We start from the raw sequence: 18,822 nt of genomic DNA on the forward strand, positions 1-18,822 counted from the left end.
CAATTCCACGGAGCAAAAGCAGCCAGACGCAAAGCACCGCGTGCCGTGCGATTCCACTGACATGATGTTCAAGAGGAGACGAAGCTAGAGTGACAGAAAGCAGAACAGTGGCCAATTATGGGACACGGGCATTCACTGGAAGAGGGTGTGAGGGTACTTTCTGGGGTGGTGGCAAAGCTCTTTATTGGGATTTATTTGCCCCGGTGTAAACCTTTGTCAAAACTTGTTAAACTGTATGCCTAAACTTAAATGCAATTTCACTGTATAAAATTTACCTCAAAAAGGCCAGGCGCGGTGGCTCACTCCCGTAATCCCAGCACTTTGGGAGGCCGAGGCAGGTGGATCACCCGAGGACGGGAGTTCGAGACCAGCCTGACCAACATGGAGAAACCCCATCTCTACTAAAAATACAAAATTAGCCAGGCGTGGTGGTGCATGCCTCTAATCCCAGCTACTCGGGAGGCTGAGGCAGGAGAATCGCTTGAACTCAGGAGGCGGAGGTTGCAGTGAGCCGAGATCGCGCCATTGCACTCCAGTCTGGGCAACAAGAGCAAAACTCCATCTGAAAAAAAAAAAAAACTTTACTTCAAAAAACCCCGCTTCCAAAAGAATAAAAGAAGAGGCCATTTGAACGTGGTAGCCTGGGAAGTCCCTTTGAGGAGAGGACATCAGAGCAGAGCCTAAAGGACAAGCTGAGTGTGGGAGTTTCCTGTGGCTGCCATCACAAAGCGTTACAAACTTTGAGTGGCTTTCGCAGCAGAGATGGCCTCTCTCCTGGCTGGGGGTCCAGCAGTCCGAGAGGAAGGCGCAGGCGGGGCGGGCTTCTGCCAAGGACCGAGAAGGCGCCTCCGCTCGGGGCCTCTGTCCCAGCTTCTGCTCTGCTGCCCATCTGCGGGCTTCCTTGGCTTCTGCCGTGGCAGGTCGGCCTCAGCCTCTGTCTCCACACGGCGCTCTCCCTCTGGGTATGTCCGTGTCTCCGTCTCCCCTTTCTGTCAGGACACAGGTCACATTGCGTTAAGGCCCACCCCTCTGCAGAATGACCTCGTCCAAATCTAACTCATCACATCCGCAACGACCCTGTTTCCAAATAAGCTGGTTCCTTGTCACCAAGTGGAGCCTTCAGTGAGTTGATGCCAAGGCAGGTCTAGGGAACTAGAAATGGGGTAAGAAGCAATGTCCTCCAGCCAGGTGTGGGGGCTCACACCTGTAACCCCAGCACGTTGGGAGGCCGAGGAGGGTGGATCACTTCAGGTCAGGAGTTCGAGACCCCTGGTCAACATGGCGAAACCCCATCTCTACTGAAAAATACAAAAAGTAGCCAGGCATGCTGGCGGGTGCCTGTAATCCCAGCGACTCGGGAGGCTGAGGCAGGAGAATCACTTGAACCGGGGAGGCGGAGGTTGCAGTGAGCCGAGATCGTGCCGCTGCACTCCAGCCTGGGGGACAGAGTGAGACTCCATCTCATAAAAAAGAAAAAAAAAAAAAGAAGCAATGTGCTCCTCACAGTCGGGTTTTCTCCTAGGACCATTTTACTCATCCAACAAAGAACAAAGATGTCCCAGCAACCCATCTACCCCAGGCATTGACCACTAGGGCTACAAAGGTGAAGCAGGAGGGTGGGGCTGGGCAGGCTGGGACTGGCTACGGACCCCAGAGAGTAAAGATGGTTTTGCCGGCACCACACCCCCAACTCCAGGACTTGTCCATGCCCTGTCTACGGGGCCAAGCCTGAAACCTGACTGCCTTTCACCATCAAGCAGAAGTCAGTTGCGCATCCTGTAAGAGAGGGGGAAGGACCCCCAAAACCCTCCCAGAGCCCCCTGGCTCATTAGGAGGCTAGAGGGGGTCTCCTGCAACTCCCCATGCAAGGTGCCCAGATGAGACCTGGCCAGTCAAGACTTTTACTTGAAGGCTCCCCGTGCCTTCCTTGGGTGCCATTTCTTCTACCAATGAACGTTTTCTGAGTTTCTCAAGCCTTCTTTCCTCCTGACCCACGGAGAAACTGAGGGACCGGGGCCTTCTGGTCCCCCAGGAGACTGGCTTGTGCTGAGGAGACAGGCCGCTCACTGTGCATCTTCTTGGAGATCTGAAGCTCCACCTATTTCCACAAGAAAGAAAGAGAAGCTTGGCAAAGACCCTTCCATCCAGAATCATCAAGTTCGCAACGCCTGTGCTTCTCCTCAGCACACAGAGGGGAGAGTTACCAGGGGCCTCAAGCAACTCCAGCGGAAGCAGTCACAGTCCTTCCAGGACCCAGGAACGTCCTCTGCAAGGACCCACAAACCCAGACCTCATGAAGGAGGAGACCCCAGGGCTACTAGCCCAGCCCCAAGCCTCCTGAGTCTAATTGTTGCTGTGACAGAGACCTTGCACTTTGCAGAATCAAAAAGAATATATTGTGTTTTTTTTTTTACCACAATCAATTAAAAAATGCATTAAAAAGTAAGAACTGTCCAGGCACAGTGGCTCACATCTGTAACCCCAGTACTTGGGGAGGCCATGGCCAGGTGTTCAAGACCAGCCTGGGCAACATAGCAAGATCCCATCTCTACAAATAATTAATAATAATAATAATAAAAGTTAGCCAGGCATGGTGGCACATGCTTTGTACTCCCAGCTACTCGGGAGGCTGGGGCAGGAAGATTGCTTGAGCCCAGGAGTTGAAGGCTGTAGTGAACTATGATTGCATGCAGCCTGGGAAACAGAGACCCTGAAGAAGAAGAAAAGAAAGAAAGAAAGAAAGAAAGAAAGAAAGAAAGAAAGAAAGAAAGAAAGAGAGAAAGAGAGAAAGAGAGAAAGAAAGAAAGAAAGAAAGAGAGAAAGAGAGAAAGAAAGAAAGAAAGAAAGGGAGAAAGAAAGAGAGAGAGAGAAAGAAAGAGAGAGAGAAAGAAAGAGAAAGAGAGAGAAAGAGAGGAAGAAAAAGAAAGAAAGAAAGAAGAAATAGAGAGAGAAATAGAAAGAAAAGGAAAGAAAAAAGAAAGGAAAAGAAAGAGAAAGAGAGAGAGAAAGAAAAATAAAGAAAGAAAAGAGAGAAAGAGAGAGATAGAAAGAAAGAGAAAAAGAAAAAAGAGAGAAAGAGAGAGAAAGAGAAAGAAAAAGAAAAGAAAGAGAGAGAGAGAAAGAAAAAGAAAGAAAAAAGAAAGAAAGGAAAAGAGAGAGAGAAAGAGAGAAAGAAAGAAGAAAGAGAGAGAAAGAAAGAGAAGAAAAAGAAAAAAGAAAGAGAAAGAAAGAAAGAAAGAAGGAAAGAAGGAAAGAAAAAAGAACGAACTTTTGACTATCCAAAGACTCAGGAAAAATAAAAAAGAAAGCCAGCCCTCATAATGAGATACCACTTCACAGTTACATCTGTTGGAAAGAAAAAAAAAGGATAACAACAAATGTTGGCAAGGATGTGAGGCAACTGGAAACCTTCTGCACTGCTGGTGGGAAGATGGGGCGGCGCGGCTGCCGTGGGAAGACTCCTCTAAACGTTACTCCTGGAGTCACCACAGGGTCCAGCAATTTTACTCCTGATTATAGACCCCAAATAATTGAAAACTGGTGTTCAAACAAATGGCATGTATGTGAGTGTTCAGGGCAGGGCTTCTCACAATAGCCAAAAGGTGGAAACAACTCAAATCTCCATCCACTGATGGACAGATAAACAAAATGTGGTCTACCCGTGCACTGGAATATTAGTCAGCCACCAAGAGAATGAAGTACTGACACGTGCTACAACATTAGTGAACCTTGAAAACAGTGAAAGAAGCTAGACACAAAAGCCCACATATCGTATGGTCCCATTTATATGAAAAGTCCAGAAGAGGCAAACCCACGCAGACAGAAAGCAGATTAGGGAACGCCTGGAACCGAGGCTAGGAGTGACCGCATAGTGAGTCTGGAGGTCTCCTTCTGGGGTGATGAGAATGTTAGACAACTGGACAGAGGTGATGGTTGAACCACACTGCAGATGTGCTTAATGCACTGAATTACATGCTTCCAAATGGTTAATTTCACATTACGTGAAATTATGTGAATTCTACACCAATTTTTTTAAGTAAGCCCTTGTCATAAATGCGTTTAATACAGTTGCTGCCTCAGCATCCAACTTTAGCAGTTGTACCCTGTCACCCTTGCCCTAGATAACACCCCTCCCTCCCTGTCATGTGATTGTTTGCGATATAGCCCACGTGGTCCTCACCTCACTGACCCAAAACCCAACACATCCCACGGCTGCTGACCACGATAAGACCTAATGCTCAACACCAGAGTCATGTAAATCAGTTTCCTCCTTTGTGCATGTTTTCTTTAAACCAGCCAATCCACAACCCCCGCAGGAAAGCCTGTGGGATCACTTCACACCCTGTGACCTTAATACAGGCACAGCCCCGGAAGCTTCCCCGCCCTTCCGTTCTGGGCTTCGCTCTTGCACACCTGATGAGCTCAATCAGCTCCCTGCTGCCTCCAGACTTCCCCTCTGCCTCCCATCAGCACACCTAACGTCTCTTCGATCTGAGTCATACATTTCTTTTTTCCGTTTTTTTCTCTTTTTTTGACACAGGGTCTCACCCTGTCACCCAGAATGGAGTGCGGTGGTGCAATCATGACTCACTGCAGCCTCAACCTCCCGGGCTCAAGGGATCCCCGCTCCCGCTCAGCCTCCTGAGTAGCTGTGACTACAGGCACGCGCCATCACGCCCAGCTGATTTTTTGGTTTTTTTGTAGATACGAGGTCTCACTATGTTGCCCAGGCTGGTCTCAAACTCCTGAGCTCAAGCAGTCTGCCCACCTCAACCTCCCAAAGTGCCAGGATTACAGGCGTGAGCCCCCACGCCCAGCCCATTTCTGCTGTTTCATGCGTTTTCGTCCGCCTCCTCATTGTGGCTCCCCTGACACACACATCCGAACCTAACTTTCCCACGGGTCAGGGATCTCCTAGAAACTGGGTATCTCGGCTATGGCCACTGTCGGTAGAGACATGCCAAGACCAAATTAAAAAGAAACCATAATGATAAAAACCACAACAGCCCTCTTGAAAGCAGACGGATTCAACTGTGGTAAACGGCACAGGACTTGCAGTATGGATTCTCAGTTTGTGATGCACCAGAGGGGACAGTCACAGGGAGCCTGGCTGGTTGAAACACTTCTGTGTCCAGCTCATGTAAAAGTTTTGAAGAAGATTTTACGGAAGTATATGTTTTTAAAATGCCATGAATTCCTGTGTCCCCTGCATCTAACTTAGCCACACAGCCAGGGTGTGGTGAAATGCTCTCAGGTCTGCACTTAGCAGCCACGTAGCCTGCTTGTGCCTCTGTGAGACTCTGCTTCCCCAACCATAAAGTAGGCATCTGAGGGCCAAAGAACAATGCTGCTTAACCTGGTGCCCCAGCTCAGTTACGAGCCCGTGGTAACAGTGAAAAATCATCAGCAGCCCCTTCTCCTCCTAGTAAATTTGGGCCCTGCTCACAGTGAACATTAGTAAGGGTAGGCTCGCTGCTGCAGCAAACAACCAGAAATCCCACGTCACAGTCCAATGGGGGGTACTGGGTCAGAAGTGCAGGCTTCTAGAATTTGCAGCAAAGGTCTGAGAGGGGGAGAGACAGAGGTATTGCCCTGTTCCCCGGTAGTCACCCCTGTATCAAGAGGGGGTGAAAGACTCGGATTTGGGGGGGTTAAGAGTTTCCCTGAGCACAGCATTCTCATTGGCTCCTATGGTTTGGAAACATACGGGGAGGTTTGTAACTGCCACCAAGCTCTGCTGTTGCTTAATAGAAAGCTGACCGGGTAAGTGTGATTTTGACCAAACGGTCTTTGATGCTCCCAAGATTTTAGATTTGGTTGCCATGTCCTATGAAAATAATCTCCAAGAGACGCCTGTGACTCTGACTAGTCATCTCATTGATAGTGGTTGCCCTGTAATATTCTTTGATTGTCCTTTAACAGATTCTTAGGCCATGTAAACGCTGGCAAGATTTCCCTGGGGAAACTAAAGAGGATGATTCCCACACGCCTCTTCTCCTGCATCAGGCACTAAAAGGACTGCGGAGTTCTTTTCATGCAAATGCTGAGAATCTTGGCTCACCTAAGGGAATCACTGCCTCCCTGGCCAGGACGCTGGAGGGACTGGCGTTAATTAGCCACAGACTGCAGCGAGGGAGACAGAATGTGGCACCCCCTCAGGGCCCATGGAAACCCAGAGAACGGTCCCAGTACGAATGGAGAGAATCCGTTGAGAGATTGGGTTTGCTTTTTTTTTTTTTTTTTTTTTTCCAATTGGTAGGCCCTAGCCTTACCTTAGAGGGAAAGAAAATCGAGCTAGGGCAGGGTGAGGTGGCTCACACCTGTAATCCCGGCACTTTGGGAGGCCGAGGCAGGTGGATCGTGAGGTCAATAGATTGAGACCATCCTGGTCAACATGGTGAAACCCCGCCTGTACTAAAAATACAAAAAATAGCCGGATGTGCTGGTGCATGCCTATAGTCCCAGCTACTCGGGAGGCTGAGGCAGGAGAATCGCTTGAACCCGGGAGGTGGAGGTTGCAGTGGGCCGAGATCGTGCCACTGCACTCCAGCCTGGCGACAGAGTGAGACTCCATCTCAAAAGAAAAAAAAAGAAAAAGAAAATCGAGCTACTGCATGGTGCAGAGAAAGCATTCGCCAGAAGGCAGTCATTTTTGAAATAAGTATCTGAGACCCGACTTGTGCCCCAGCTCAGCTAGGAGCACATGTGAAGAGACCAGAGCTGGCGAGGCGATTCTGGTCCTGACTCCCACCTTCCCAGCCGACTGCGACCAAAGGACGCCACCTCCCTAACTAGTGCCAGGTATCTAGCGGACTCTTGCCACCCCCATGTTGTCTCCTGCCACCACAGAGTCAGGGCCAGCCGCTGTGCCGCTGCAGCCACCTGGCAGGGGCTGCCGAGCTGGAGCCTTTTCGCCAGCAAGGGTCAAGGCAGGTGTGAGACTGCAGGGAGAGGGCTGGCTCGCCCCACTGCAGGGCCCAGTCGCTAAGAGAAGCGTGGACCTGCTCTTCCAACTGGCCCCTCACCCTGGCTCTCCAGGCTCCTGTCCTGGCTCCCTTTCACCCTCTCATAGGTGGCTGCTGGGAGCAGTTCCTCCTCTGCTTCCAGTCCCCAAAGCCAAGGCCTCACCTACACTTCTCCTCCTGAAGGGACTCCAGCAACAGCTGCAGGTCAGTCAGAGACCTCTCCTTTAGGCTGTGACAGGACTCCTGGAGGCTGAGGTGGAACCTCTTGGCTTCTTCCAGCTCTTCCTTTACCTTCTGCAACAGCAGGGTTTGTTGCTGGGCCACATCCTCTGTCTCTAAGCGCGTCCCCTGCTGTAAGCTCTGGAAGCGACTCTCCAAGGTGAAGGGTCTGCTGGCATCAGGCAGGTTGACGGGCCCGTCTTCCCCGCCTGGCTTGGGGGGCTCTGAAAGCAGGGCCTTCTCGCTGGGTGGGTCGCTTTCTGCCATCAGCAGTAAGCCCTTGGGCCTGCAGCCTTCCTCCAGCTCCTGGAGCTGCTGGTGACACTGGCGGAGCCTGTGCTCCATCTGGGCGATGGTGGCAGAGGTGCGCTGGTTCACCTTCTCAAAGGCCTGCCGGATGTGCGGCACCTGGTGGCGGTCTGCTTTGGATACCAGCTTGAGGTAGCTCACAGTGTTGCCATCCCGACTGGCCTTCTCCACTCTCAGCTGCTCTGAGAGGTAGAGGATCCGGTGCCTGACACTATCCTGTAAGTTGTGGGCTAGGCCCCCATCCGAGAGGCTGGAAGGGCCACTGGGGCCGTCTTCGCTGGATGACAGGGACCTGCATGAAGGCACATTGGAGGGGAGGGTTGCGCTGGGGCTCCTGGTGTGTTCCGCCTACATTGGGAAACAAGAAATCACAATACGGTGCTCTGTGGGCTGCAAGGTGTGGGAGAATTGGACACGTTATGACTCCATAAAACACTTCCACATACGCATGGATACTTACACACGCAAGATTCGTGCATTCAAGATGGGCCCGACACAGACTGAGGAGGTGATGCTCATCTTCAGGGCCCCTCTCTCCGCCTTTTCAGCGTCTGACTCCTTGCTCCACATGTATGCCTCACTAAGACCCACAGGTGGCCAGACTGCCTTCTACGTCTGCCTGTTTTTGCACTGCACTCCTATTTTCTCTTCCAAAAATTACCAGTTGTGGGTCTCATTTATAAAGAACTATTCTTGTAAAGTATGGCATAAACTTATTTCCGTTAACCCTTACAGCTTGCTGTATTGCTACTCCCAGGGAGACAGGAAGGGTTAGGCAGAGAGATTTGCCTCCTAAGAGGTTCATTCATTCATCCAATCATTCATTCAACACGTATTTTCTGAGTGCCTACCATGTGGTACAGAAGCCAGATACATTCCTTGTTCTCATACAGCTGACGGTCTACGGCAGAAAATTCTATCGTAACACAAAAGAATGAGTCTCTCACATGGTGAGGGGGTTAACATTGCCTTTGACAAAGAGCCCAGTTCAAATCCTGGCTCCACCACTCTGAGACCTTGAGCAAGTTAATAAACTGCTCTGAGGCTCAGTTTTCTTACCTGTAAAATAAAGATGGCAAGAGCAACATAGCTGGAACCCAGCCCACCAGAGCAAGGAGCTAGGAGAGGGAGGTGGGGGGCAGCTCAGGTGCAGCCTCTGTTCTGTTTCTACTTTTTTTTTTTTTGAGACGGAGTCTCACTCTGTCACCCAGGCTGGAGTGCAGTGGTGCAATCTCGGCTCACTACAACCTTCGCCTCCCGGGTTAAAGCAATTCTCATGCCTCAGCCTCCTGAGTAGCTGGGATTACAGGTGTGCACCACCACACCCAGCTAATTTTTGTATTATTAGTAGAGACAGGGTTTCACCATGTTGACCAGGCTGGTTTCCAACTCCTGACCTCAAGTGATGCTCCCGCCTCGGCCTCCCAAAGAGTGCTGGGATTACAGGTGTGAGCCACCGCATCTGGCCTATACCTCAATTTTTAAAACGCAAAGTGATACCGCTATGCACCCAGTAGATTGGTCAAACTCAGACAGACTGACAACAATAAGAGCTGGCAAGGATATAGAGCAACAGGAACTCTCAATCATTACTGGTGGGAAGAAAATTTGTACTACAACCACCTTAGGAAAGCACTTGACAGTATCACAAAGTTGAAGACATGCATACCAAATGATCCAGCAACTGCATTCATAGGCAATATTCCCAGGAGACAAGTACACTGATGTTCCCGACATCCAACAACTAGCAACAAACCGCCTGCCCAGAAAGTGTAAGTAAACTGTAATATATGCAACAATATACTACTGTACAGCAATCAGAATGAACTACAGCCTTGAAAAACATGAATGCATTTCACAAGCACAATGTTGAACAAAAGAAACCAGACAGAAAATCCATACTATATATGGTTCCATTTACATAAATTCCAAGAGCAGGCAAAACTAAACAATATTATATAGGGATGACTACACAGGCAGGAAAGCATAAAGAGCAGCACGGATGCTGGCAACAGAAACCCCAGGATGGTGGTTCCCACTAGGGCAGGGGAAGGGGATTATGATTGGGGTGACTGTGGAGGCTGGGGTGCCTGGCCTGAGTAGTGGTTAAATGTGTGTTCACCTTATCGTTATTTCTTAAAACATACATCAATGTTTTCTGCACCTTTATATACATACGCCAGATTTCACAGTTTTCAAACTATTTAAATGTTCAATATAGGCCAGGTGTAGTGGCTCACGCCTGTAATCCCAGCACTTTGGGAGGTCGAGGCGGGCGGATCACTTGAGGTCAGGAGTTCAAAACCAATCTGGCCAACATGGTGAAACCCCGTCTGTACAAAACAGAAAACAACAACAACAACAACAAATGCCTGGCACGGTGGCTCACACCTGTAATTCCAGCACTTTGGGAGGCCGAGGCGGGTGGATCACCTGAGGTCAGGAGTTCAAGACCAGCCTGACCAACATGGAGAAACCCCCATCTCTACTAAAAATACAAAATTAGCCAGGCATGGTGGTGCATGCCTGTAATGCCAGCTACTCGGGAGGCTAAGGCAGGAGAATCTCTTGAACCCGGGAGGCGGAGTTTGCAGTGAGCCGAGATCGTGCCATTGTACTCTTGCCTGGGCAAGAGCGAAACTTCATCTCAAAAATAAATAAATAAAATAAAATAAAAATACAAAAATTACTCAGGCGTGGTGGCACACGCCTGTAATCCCAGCTACTCGGGAGGCTGAGGTGGGAGAATCACCTGAACCCGGGAGGTACAGGTTGCAGTGAACCAAGATTATGCCACTGCACTCCAGCCTGGGTGGCACAGTGAGACCTTGTCTCAAAAATTGAATAAATGAGGCCGGGCGTGGTGGTTCACGCCTGTAATCCCAGCACTTTGGGAGGCCAAGGTGGGAGGATCTCTTGAGGTCAGAAGTTCGAGACCAGCCTGGGCAACATGATGAAACCCCATCTCTACTAAAAATACAAAAATTAGCCGGGCGTGGTGGCACACACCTGTAGTCCCAGCTACTCGAGAGGCTGAGGGAGGAGAATCGCTTGAACCCAGGAGGCAGAGGTTGCAGTGAGCCGAGATCGCGCCACTGCGCTCCATCCTGGGCAACAAGAGCAAAACGCCATCTCAAAAAAACAAAGATGAAAGGAAGGAAGAAAAGAAGGAAGGCAGGCAGGCAGGCAGGCAGGCAGGCAGGCAGGCAGGGAGGGAAGGGAAGGGAAGGAAAGAAAAGAAAAGAAAAGAAAAGAAAAGAAAAGAAAAGAAAAGAAAAGAAAAGAAAAGAAAAAAAGTATCCAGAATGCAGCACAGAGGCACAAAGAAATAGAAAACTTGAAAAATAGAAGACATGGAAGGTAGCATGAGTAGGTCTAACAAAAATCCAATTGTCACTCCAGAGAGAGAAGACAGAGAATGAAGCAGCAGCGATATATATATTTTTTTCTTTTTTTTTAAATGGAAACAGAGTCACACTCTGTCGCCTAGGCTGGGTGGCACAATCTCAGCTCACTGCCAACCTCTGCTGCCCGGGTTCAAGCACTTCTCGTGCCTCAGCCTCTTGAGTAGCTGGGACTACAGGCGCGTGCCATCACGGCTAGCTAATTCTTTTGTATTTTTAGTAGAGATGGGGTTTCATCATGTTGGCAAGACTGTTCTCGAACTCTCAACATCAGGTGATCCACCCATCTCGGCCTCCCAAAGTGCTGGGATTACAGGCATGAGCCACTACGACCGGCCACAGCAGCAACATTTTAAGAGATAACTCCCTAAGAACTTTCCAGAACTGAAGAAAGACACAAATTCACAAATTCAAGAAGCCCAGTAAATCCTAAGCAGGGAAGACAGAAATAAGTCCACACATGAACACAAGATTTTTTTTTTTTTTTTGAAACAGTGTTTCGCTCTTGTCGCCCAGGCCGGAGTGCAGTGGCGTGATCTTGGCTCACTGCAACCTCTGCCTCCCGGGTTCAAGCGATTCTCCTGCCTCAGCCTCCCAAGTAGCTGGGATTACAGGCGCCCACCACCATGCCCAGCTAATTTTTGTATTTTTAGTAGAGACAGTGTTTCACCATGTTGGCCAGGCTGATCTGGAACTCCTGACCTCAAATGATCCGCCCGCCTCGGCCTCCCAAAGTGCTGGGATTACAAGCGTGAGCCACCGCCCCTGGCCGACACAAGATGTTAAAAGCAGCCAGAGGAAAAAAAGCTGATTACCTTTAAAACCATGACTTTTAGACTGCAGGCTGCCTTCTCAACAGCATCAATGCAATCCAGAAGATAGTTGACTGATATCTTCGATACACTGAGAGAATAACTGTCAGAGAGGAAAAAATAGGTCACATTCAAAGAATCAGAAGTCAGAATGGCTTCAGACTTCAGCAACAGCATGGGGAACTAGAAGACAATGAAGTGCTGGCTGGGCACGGTGGCTCACACCTGTAATCTCAGCACTCTGGGAAGCCCAGGCAGGCAGATCACTTGAAGTCAAGAGTTTGAGACCAGCCTGGCCAACATGAGGAAACTCTGTCTCTACTAAAAATAAAAAATTAGCCGAGCATGGTGGTGGGCGCCTGTAATCCCAGCTACTCAGGAGGCTGAGGCAAGAGAATCGCTTGAACCCAAGAGGTTGCAGTGAGCCGAGATCACTCCCCTGTACTCCAGCCTGGGTGACAGAGCAAGACTCTGTCTCAAAAAAAAAAAAAAAAAAAAAAAAAAAAGACAATGAAGTGCTGCCTTCGAAATTCTGAGGGAAAAGTGATTTCCCAGCCTAAAATTCTACACCCCAACTGTCAACTGTGGGGTTAGACTAAAGACATTTTTAGACATGAAGGAGTTCAGTACACCACTGACAAATGTAAGAATTCAACAACTGTTTAAAAAGCAAGTCTTGCCAGGGCAGTGGTGTGCACCTGTGGTCCCAGCTACTCAGGATGCTGAGGCAGGAGGATTACTTGTGCCCAACAAGTAGAGGCTGCAGTGACCTGTGACTGTGTTACTGCCCTCCAACCTGGGTGACAGAGTGAGACCTTGTCTCAATTAAAAAAAAGGAGGGGGGGCGTGGTGGCTCACACCTGTAATCCCACCACTTTGGGAGGCCAAGGCGGGTGGATCCCTTGAGGTCAGGAGTTTGAGACCATCATGGTCAACACTGTGAAACACTGTCTCTACTAAAAATACAAAAATTAGCCGGGCATGGTGGCACACACCTGTAATCCCAGCTACTGGGGAGGCTGAGGCAGGAGAATTGTTTGAGCCGGGGAGACGGGGGTTGCAGTGAGCCGAGATTGCGCCACTGCACTCCAGCCTGACTGACAGAGTGAGATTGTCTCAAAAAAAAAAAAAAAGTAATCACTAGAAAAGAAGCTACATATGTACATAACATCCAAATAACCAAGGGGAGAAAAAAATGGGACTTGATTAATCAAAAAAAATAAAAAGAAAGAAAGGGGGAGCAAAAAAAAAAAAAAAAAAAACAAGGGCTGGGTGTGCTGGCTCATGCCTGTAATCCCAGCACTTTGGAAGCCCAGGTGGGTGGATCTCTTGAGCCCAGGAGGTCGAGACCAGCCTGGGCAACATGGCGAAACCCCTGTCTCTATTTTAAAAAATTAATACAAAAATTATCCTGGAGTGGTGGTGCACACCTGTAGTCCCAGCTACCCAGGAGGCTGAGACGAGAGGATCACTTGATCCCGGGGATGTCGAGGCTGCCGTGATCGCACCACTGCCCTCCAGCCGAGGTGGCAGACTGAGACCCCATCTCATAAAATAAATAAATAAAAGCAAACAAGAAAAAAAAAGGCTTGAAATATATCTGATAGATAAAAGGCTAATCAACACAATATATAAAGAACTGCAAATCAGTAAACTAAGAGCAAATAACCCAATATAAAGACATTAAAGGGTAGTCATGGACATCTCAGACGACGAAAAACGAAAGGCAGTAAACGTATGAAAAAACGTGTAATTGCAAGGTGATCCAGGAATAGTAAGCGAAAAGCAACGATTAAATACTATTTTCTCATCCACCAGAATGCCAAAAATTAAAAAGCCTAACAATGAGCAGGGCTGGCGAGAATGTGGCAGAAGGTGATGTCACATACCCTGCAAGTGGGAATCTAAACAGGTTCAGGGTTTTTTTTTTTTTTTTATCGCAATTAGGTGGCCTGTTAAATTTTTTTTCTTCAGACAGAGTTTTGCTCTTGTTGCCCAGGCTGGAGTGCAATGGCTCGATCATGGCTCACCGCAACCTCGACCTCCCAGGTACAAGTGATTCTCCTGTCTCAGCCTCCCAAGTAGCTAGTACAGGTATGTACCAGTAAGCCCAACTAATTTATTTTTTTTGAGACTCACTGCAAGCTCCGCCTCCCGGGTTCACGCCATTCTCCTGCCTCAGCCTCTCCGAGTAGCTGGGACTACAGGTGCCCACCACGCCCGGCTAATTTTTTGTATTTTTAGTAGAGACGGGGTTTCACCGTGGTCTCGATCTCCTGACCTCGTGATCCACCCGCCTCGGCCTCCCAAAGTGCTGGGATTACAACCATGAGGCACCACGCCCGGCCGCTAATTTTTTTGTATTTAGTAGAAACGGGGTTGCACCACGTTAGGCTGGTCGGGAACTCCTGATCTCAGTTGATCCACCCACCTTGGCCTCCCAAAGTGCTGGCATTACAGGCATGTGTGCCACTGTGCCCAGACACTTTTTTTTTTTTTTTAGACGGAGTCTTGCTCTGTCGCCCAGGCTGGAGTGCAGTGGCGCCATCTCGGCTCACTGCAACCTCCGCCTCCCGGATTCAAGCGATTCTCCTGCCTCCGATTCCCAGTAGCTGGGATTACAGGTGCCCACCACGGCCTGGTGTGGTGGCTCACACCTGTAATCCCAACACTTTGGGAGGCCGAGGTGGGCGGATCACCTGAGATCAGGAGTTGGAGAACAACCTGGCCAACACGGTGAAACCCCGTCTCTACTAAAAATACAAAAAATTAGCCAGGTGTGGTGGCGGATGCCTGTAATCCCAGCTATTCAGGAGGCTGAGGCAGGAGAATCGCTTGAACCCGGGAGGCGGAGGTTACAATGAGCTAAGATTGAGCCACTGCACTCCAGCCTGGGCAACAGGGCGAGACTCTGTCTCAAAAAAAAAATATATAGAAACACACATTCCCTTTAACCCAGCAGAACATGGGAACCCAAGGGCATTCAGCTTGTGGCGCGACCAGGCGGCCGGATTTGAGCTCACGTAGAAATTCGGCATTTTTGAACCAAGGAACAGCACTTGGGATCCCAAATGTCTGGACTTGGGCATGGCGCTGTGGAGCTGGCGCTGTTGGGATTCATGCTAGTTCTGGGTCGGTAGGTCACCTCAGAGGTGGGGAGAAGGTTCTCTGAGACCGACATGGGGGCTAGTGCAGGCACCACCAGACATGGGGCATTTCAGACAGAGGGCGAGCACATTCCCTAGTTACCAGGGTTCACTCAAGTCAGTCACGTCACAGGCTGGCAATGCGCTAACCCCTCCTCAACAATCACATGGGGCTTGCCTCATAGAATGTTCTTGAAAGGGAAAGCTGGCTGGCGCAGGCGCCAGCAGTCTCAGAACCCTGAGCACTGCCCCACCCCCACCCCGCCTGCCACAGCCTGGGCTGTTGTGGGGGAGGGGTGAGCATTTACCACAAAACAAAAAATTGCGCCAAAGCAGCTCCCCCTCCCCCCCTTTACGGTTGCAGCTGCACGTGCCACGTGCAGCACCACCCCCTGACACGTGCCACGTGCAGCACCACCCCTGACACGTGCCACGTGCAGCACCACCCCCTGACACGTGCACCACACAGCTAGTGCCGGAACTTTTTGCGCACAGAAAGAAGACCCTGCACCCACATGGAGGGAGCCCTTTTGAGATTGCAGGAGAGAAGATGAGAATAGGACTATTTTCAATAACTTCACACACGCAAGTCACAAACATTCCAGATCCCTTGAATTGCTTGCGGAAGGAGCGGCACACAGAGGGAGTGGCACGCAGAGGGAGCGGCACGCGGAGGGAGCGGCACGCAGCATGCGGGCCGCGGAGGGAGCTGCACCGACATCACATAAATACACTGGGCAGCTCGCAGGTGCCGTTCGCTCTTCAGAGGCCGGAGAGATCGGGCTGGGTCTTCAGACACCAAAGGGGTTGGACTAATGGCGGATGCTGAGGCGAGCGCTGAGTTGCAGGAGGAGGCCAGACCCGACAGGCGCACCTTGCAGGTGCTGCGAGATATGGCCAGCCGCTTGCGAATCCATTGCATCAGGGCCACATGCTCCACGAGCTCTGGGTAGGTTCCCCTCGTTGAAGTCTGGGTCATGCAGGGCCACGGGTCCGGTGGCCATGAGGCCGTGTGGTGAAGGGAGAGCCCTCAGAGGCACAGTGGGCTGTGTCGTAGACGCCCTGTCTTGGGCTGTTGGGGCCCGGTCGAGCACCCTAGATGGCGGCGAGGCACTATTCCCGCCAGCCCAAGGGTCGGTCGGCCGCGGGCTCTGGAGCCCGCCCCTCGTTTACCCGCGGCCGAAGTTCTGGAGGTTGCCAAGATCCCCAGTTGGGAGACAAGGATCCAGACTGGACTGAGGTGGCGGGGGGATGTCGCTGGGATCAGATCGGGCTAGCTGTGGTTTTCATTTTAGCGGGGAGCAGAGCTTCCCGGGTAAGCAGTTGTAGTGGATCCCTGAGGGTGAATGAGCGACCGTAACCCAGGATGTGAGGATAAAAAGCAATTAAAATTCCAGCTTGGGCAGCATGGCAAAACCCCGCCTCTTACCAAAAAACAAAAATAAAAAATGAGTCGGGCATGGGGGTGCACACCTGCACTCCCAGCTATTCAGGAGGCTGAGGCGGGAAGCTTGCTTGTGCTGTTGGGTTTGCTGGTATGCAGTTGATGGTTTTTGCGTCAGTTTGAGGGATATTGGTCTCTAGTTGTAGTATTTGGTTTTGGTATCAAAGTGTAATGCTGGCTTCATAGGATGTTTCAAAGTGTTCCATCTTAAATTTTTTGTAGTGGCTGGGTGTAGTGGCTGCCACCTGTAATCCCAAGCACTTTGGGAGGCTGAGGCAGACGGATCGTGTGAGCCTAGAAACTAGTTCGAGATCAGCCTGGGCAAGATGGCGAGCCTCTGTACACAATGTTACAAAAATTAGCTGGGCGTGGTGGCACGTGCCTGTAGTCCCAGCTACGCGGGAGGCTGAGGGGCTCAGGTTGCAGTGAACTGAGATTGCGCCGCCGCACTCCAGCCTGGGCAAGAGCGAGACCGTGCCTCAAAGAAAAAAAGTTAAGCCTAGCTGAGGGCAGTGGCTCATGCTTGCAGTCTCAGTACGTGGGGCCTGAGGCGGGAGGATCACTTGAGCCCAGGAGTTCGCATTCAGTTTCGCAAACAGTGACATCCTGTCTCTAAAAAAAAAAAAAAAAAAAAAAACCAGAAATAAAAGAAACTGGCAATTGAGTACGAATTGAAACAAAAATGAGCTGTTGGATTTGCTAGTATGTGGTTGATGGTTTTTGCATCAGTATAAGGGATATTGGTCTATAGTTTTTTTTGTGTTTTTGTTTTTTTGTTTTGAGACGGAGTATCACTCTGTCGCCCAGGCTGGAGTGCAGTGGCACGATCTCGGCTCACTGCAAGCTCCGCCTCCTGGGTTCACGCCATTCTCCTGCCTCAGCCTCCCGAGTAGCTGGGACTACAGGCGCCCGCCACCACGCCTGGCTAATTTTTTCTATTTTTTAGTAGAGACGGGGTTTCACCGTGTTAGCCAGGATGGTCTCGATCTCCTGACCTCGTGATCCGCCCGCCTCGGCCTCCCAAAGTGCTGGGATTACAGGCGTGAGCCACCCCGCCTGGCCTGGTCTATAGTTTTATTGTAGTGTTTGCTTTTGGTGTCAAAGTGTAATGCTGGCTTCATAGGATGAGTTTCAAAGTGTTCCATCTTAAATTTTTTGGAGAGGTCGGGCGTGGTGGCTCCCACCTGTAATCCCAGCACTTTGGGAGGCCAAAGCAGGCGGATCATGTGAGCCTAGAAAGTTCGCGGTCAGCCTGGGCAAGATGGCAATCCCCTGTGCAGAATGTTACAAAAATTAGCTGGGCGTGGTGGCACGTGCCTGTAGTCCCAGCTACGCGGGGGACAGAGTTTGCAGTGAACTGAGATTGCGCCACTACAACCTGGGCAACAGAGGAAGCGAGACCTTGCAGAGGAAAAAAAAATTTTTTTCGAGGAGTTTGAAGAGGATTGTTGTAAATTTTTCTTTAAATGTTTGGTAGTAATTACCAATGAGGCTTTTATTTATTGGGCGTTTTTTAAATTACTGCTTTAGTCTCCTTACTAGTTAGTTGTAGGTCTATTCAGAATTTCTTGTCCTGATTAAGTCTTGTGAGGCTTTCTGTTTCTAGGAATTCATTCATTTCTTGTAGGTTAGTCTATTTGTTGGCATGCAGTTATTCATAGTACATTGTCACTCTTTTTATTTCTGTAGAAGTGGTATTAATGACTCCACTTTAACTTGATTGTACTTTTTTTTTTTTTTTTTTTTTTGAGGCAGGGTCTTGCTCTTCCACCCAGGCTGGAGTGTAGTGGTGCAATCATAGTTCACTGCAGCCTGGAACTCTCCTGGGCTCAAGCAACTCTCCTGCCTCTCTCTCAGCCTGTTGAGTAGCTGGAACTACAGGTGCACATCAGCATGCCCTGCCCATCTATTAATAGCTAGTTTTGTTGACCTTTTATAAAGAACCAGCTTTGGCTAGGGGAGGTGGCTCATGCCTGTAACCTCAGCACTTTAGGAGGCCAAGGCAGCTGGATCACTTGAGCTCGAGTTCAGGACAAGCCTGGGCAACATGGGGAAACCCCGTCTCTGCCAAAAATACAACAATTAGCTAGAAGTGGCGAGCACCTATAGTCCCAGCTACTTGGAAGGCTGAGGCGGAAGGATTGCTTGAGGCTGCAGTGAGTCATGTTTGTGCCCTACACTCCAGCCTGGGTGACAAAGTGAGACCCTGTCTCAAAAAGAAAAAAAAATTGATTTCATTAATTTTTTCTATTTTCTTAGTCTCTGTTTTATTTGTGCTTTGATCTTTTTTATTTCTTTTCTCCTGCTAGCTTTGGGTTTAGTCCTTAAGTTGTAAAGTTAGGTTGTTGATTTGAAGGGTTATTTATTTATTATTATTTTTTGAGACAGAGTCTTGCTGTGTCGCCCAGGCTAGAGATGGGGTTTCTCCTTGTTGGCCAGGCTGGTCTCAGACCCCTGGCCTCAAGTCATCTGCCCGCTTCGGCTCCCAAAGTTCTGGGATTACAGGTGTGAGCCACCACACCC

At 49.7% G+C, this 18,822-nt stretch overlaps 2 protein-coding genes across 5 annotated transcripts in view; one reads left to right on the forward strand and one right to left on the reverse strand.

The window, feature by feature from the left end:
• The window catches only part of LOC129475223 (testis-specific protein TEX28-like), a 24,452-nt gene extending 9,459 nt beyond the window's left edge, over positions 1-14,993 (reverse strand). The window contains exons 1-3 of one of the 3 annotated variants that reach the window (XM_055267349.2): positions 14,959-14,993; positions 11,713-11,812; positions 7,129-7,841 (exon numbers count right to left, since the gene is read on the reverse strand). In XM_055267349.2, the coding sequence (XP_055123324.1) occupies positions 7,129-7,841; positions 11,713-11,724 (725 nt within the window). In that variant the 5' untranslated portion in view covers positions 11,725-11,812; positions 14,959-14,993. Of the gene's footprint in view, positions 1-7,128; positions 7,842-11,712; positions 11,813-14,732; positions 14,750-14,854; positions 14,908-14,958 lie in introns of those variants that run through there. The other 2 variants (XM_055267348.2, XM_055267351.2) reach the window with 2 other exon arrangements.
• Positions 14,994-15,579: 586 nt separating this feature from the next.
• Positions 15,580-18,822, forward strand: part of TKTL1 (transketolase like 1) — a 35,226-nt gene continuing 31,983 nt past the window's right edge. The window contains exon 1 of one of the 2 annotated variants that reach the window (XM_055267548.2): positions 15,580-15,804. In XM_055267548.2, the coding sequence (XP_055123523.1) occupies positions 15,671-15,804 (134 nt within the window). In that variant the 5' untranslated portion in view covers positions 15,580-15,670. The remainder of the gene's footprint in view (positions 15,805-18,822) is intronic. The other variant, XM_055267547.2, reaches the window with a different exon arrangement.

The sequence above is a fragment of the Symphalangus syndactylus genome, chromosome X (genome assembly GCF_028878055.3).
Source record: "Symphalangus syndactylus isolate Jambi chromosome X, NHGRI_mSymSyn1-v2.1_pri, whole genome shotgun sequence".
Classification (NCBI taxonomy): domain Eukaryota; kingdom Metazoa; phylum Chordata; class Mammalia; order Primates; family Hylobatidae; genus Symphalangus; species Symphalangus syndactylus.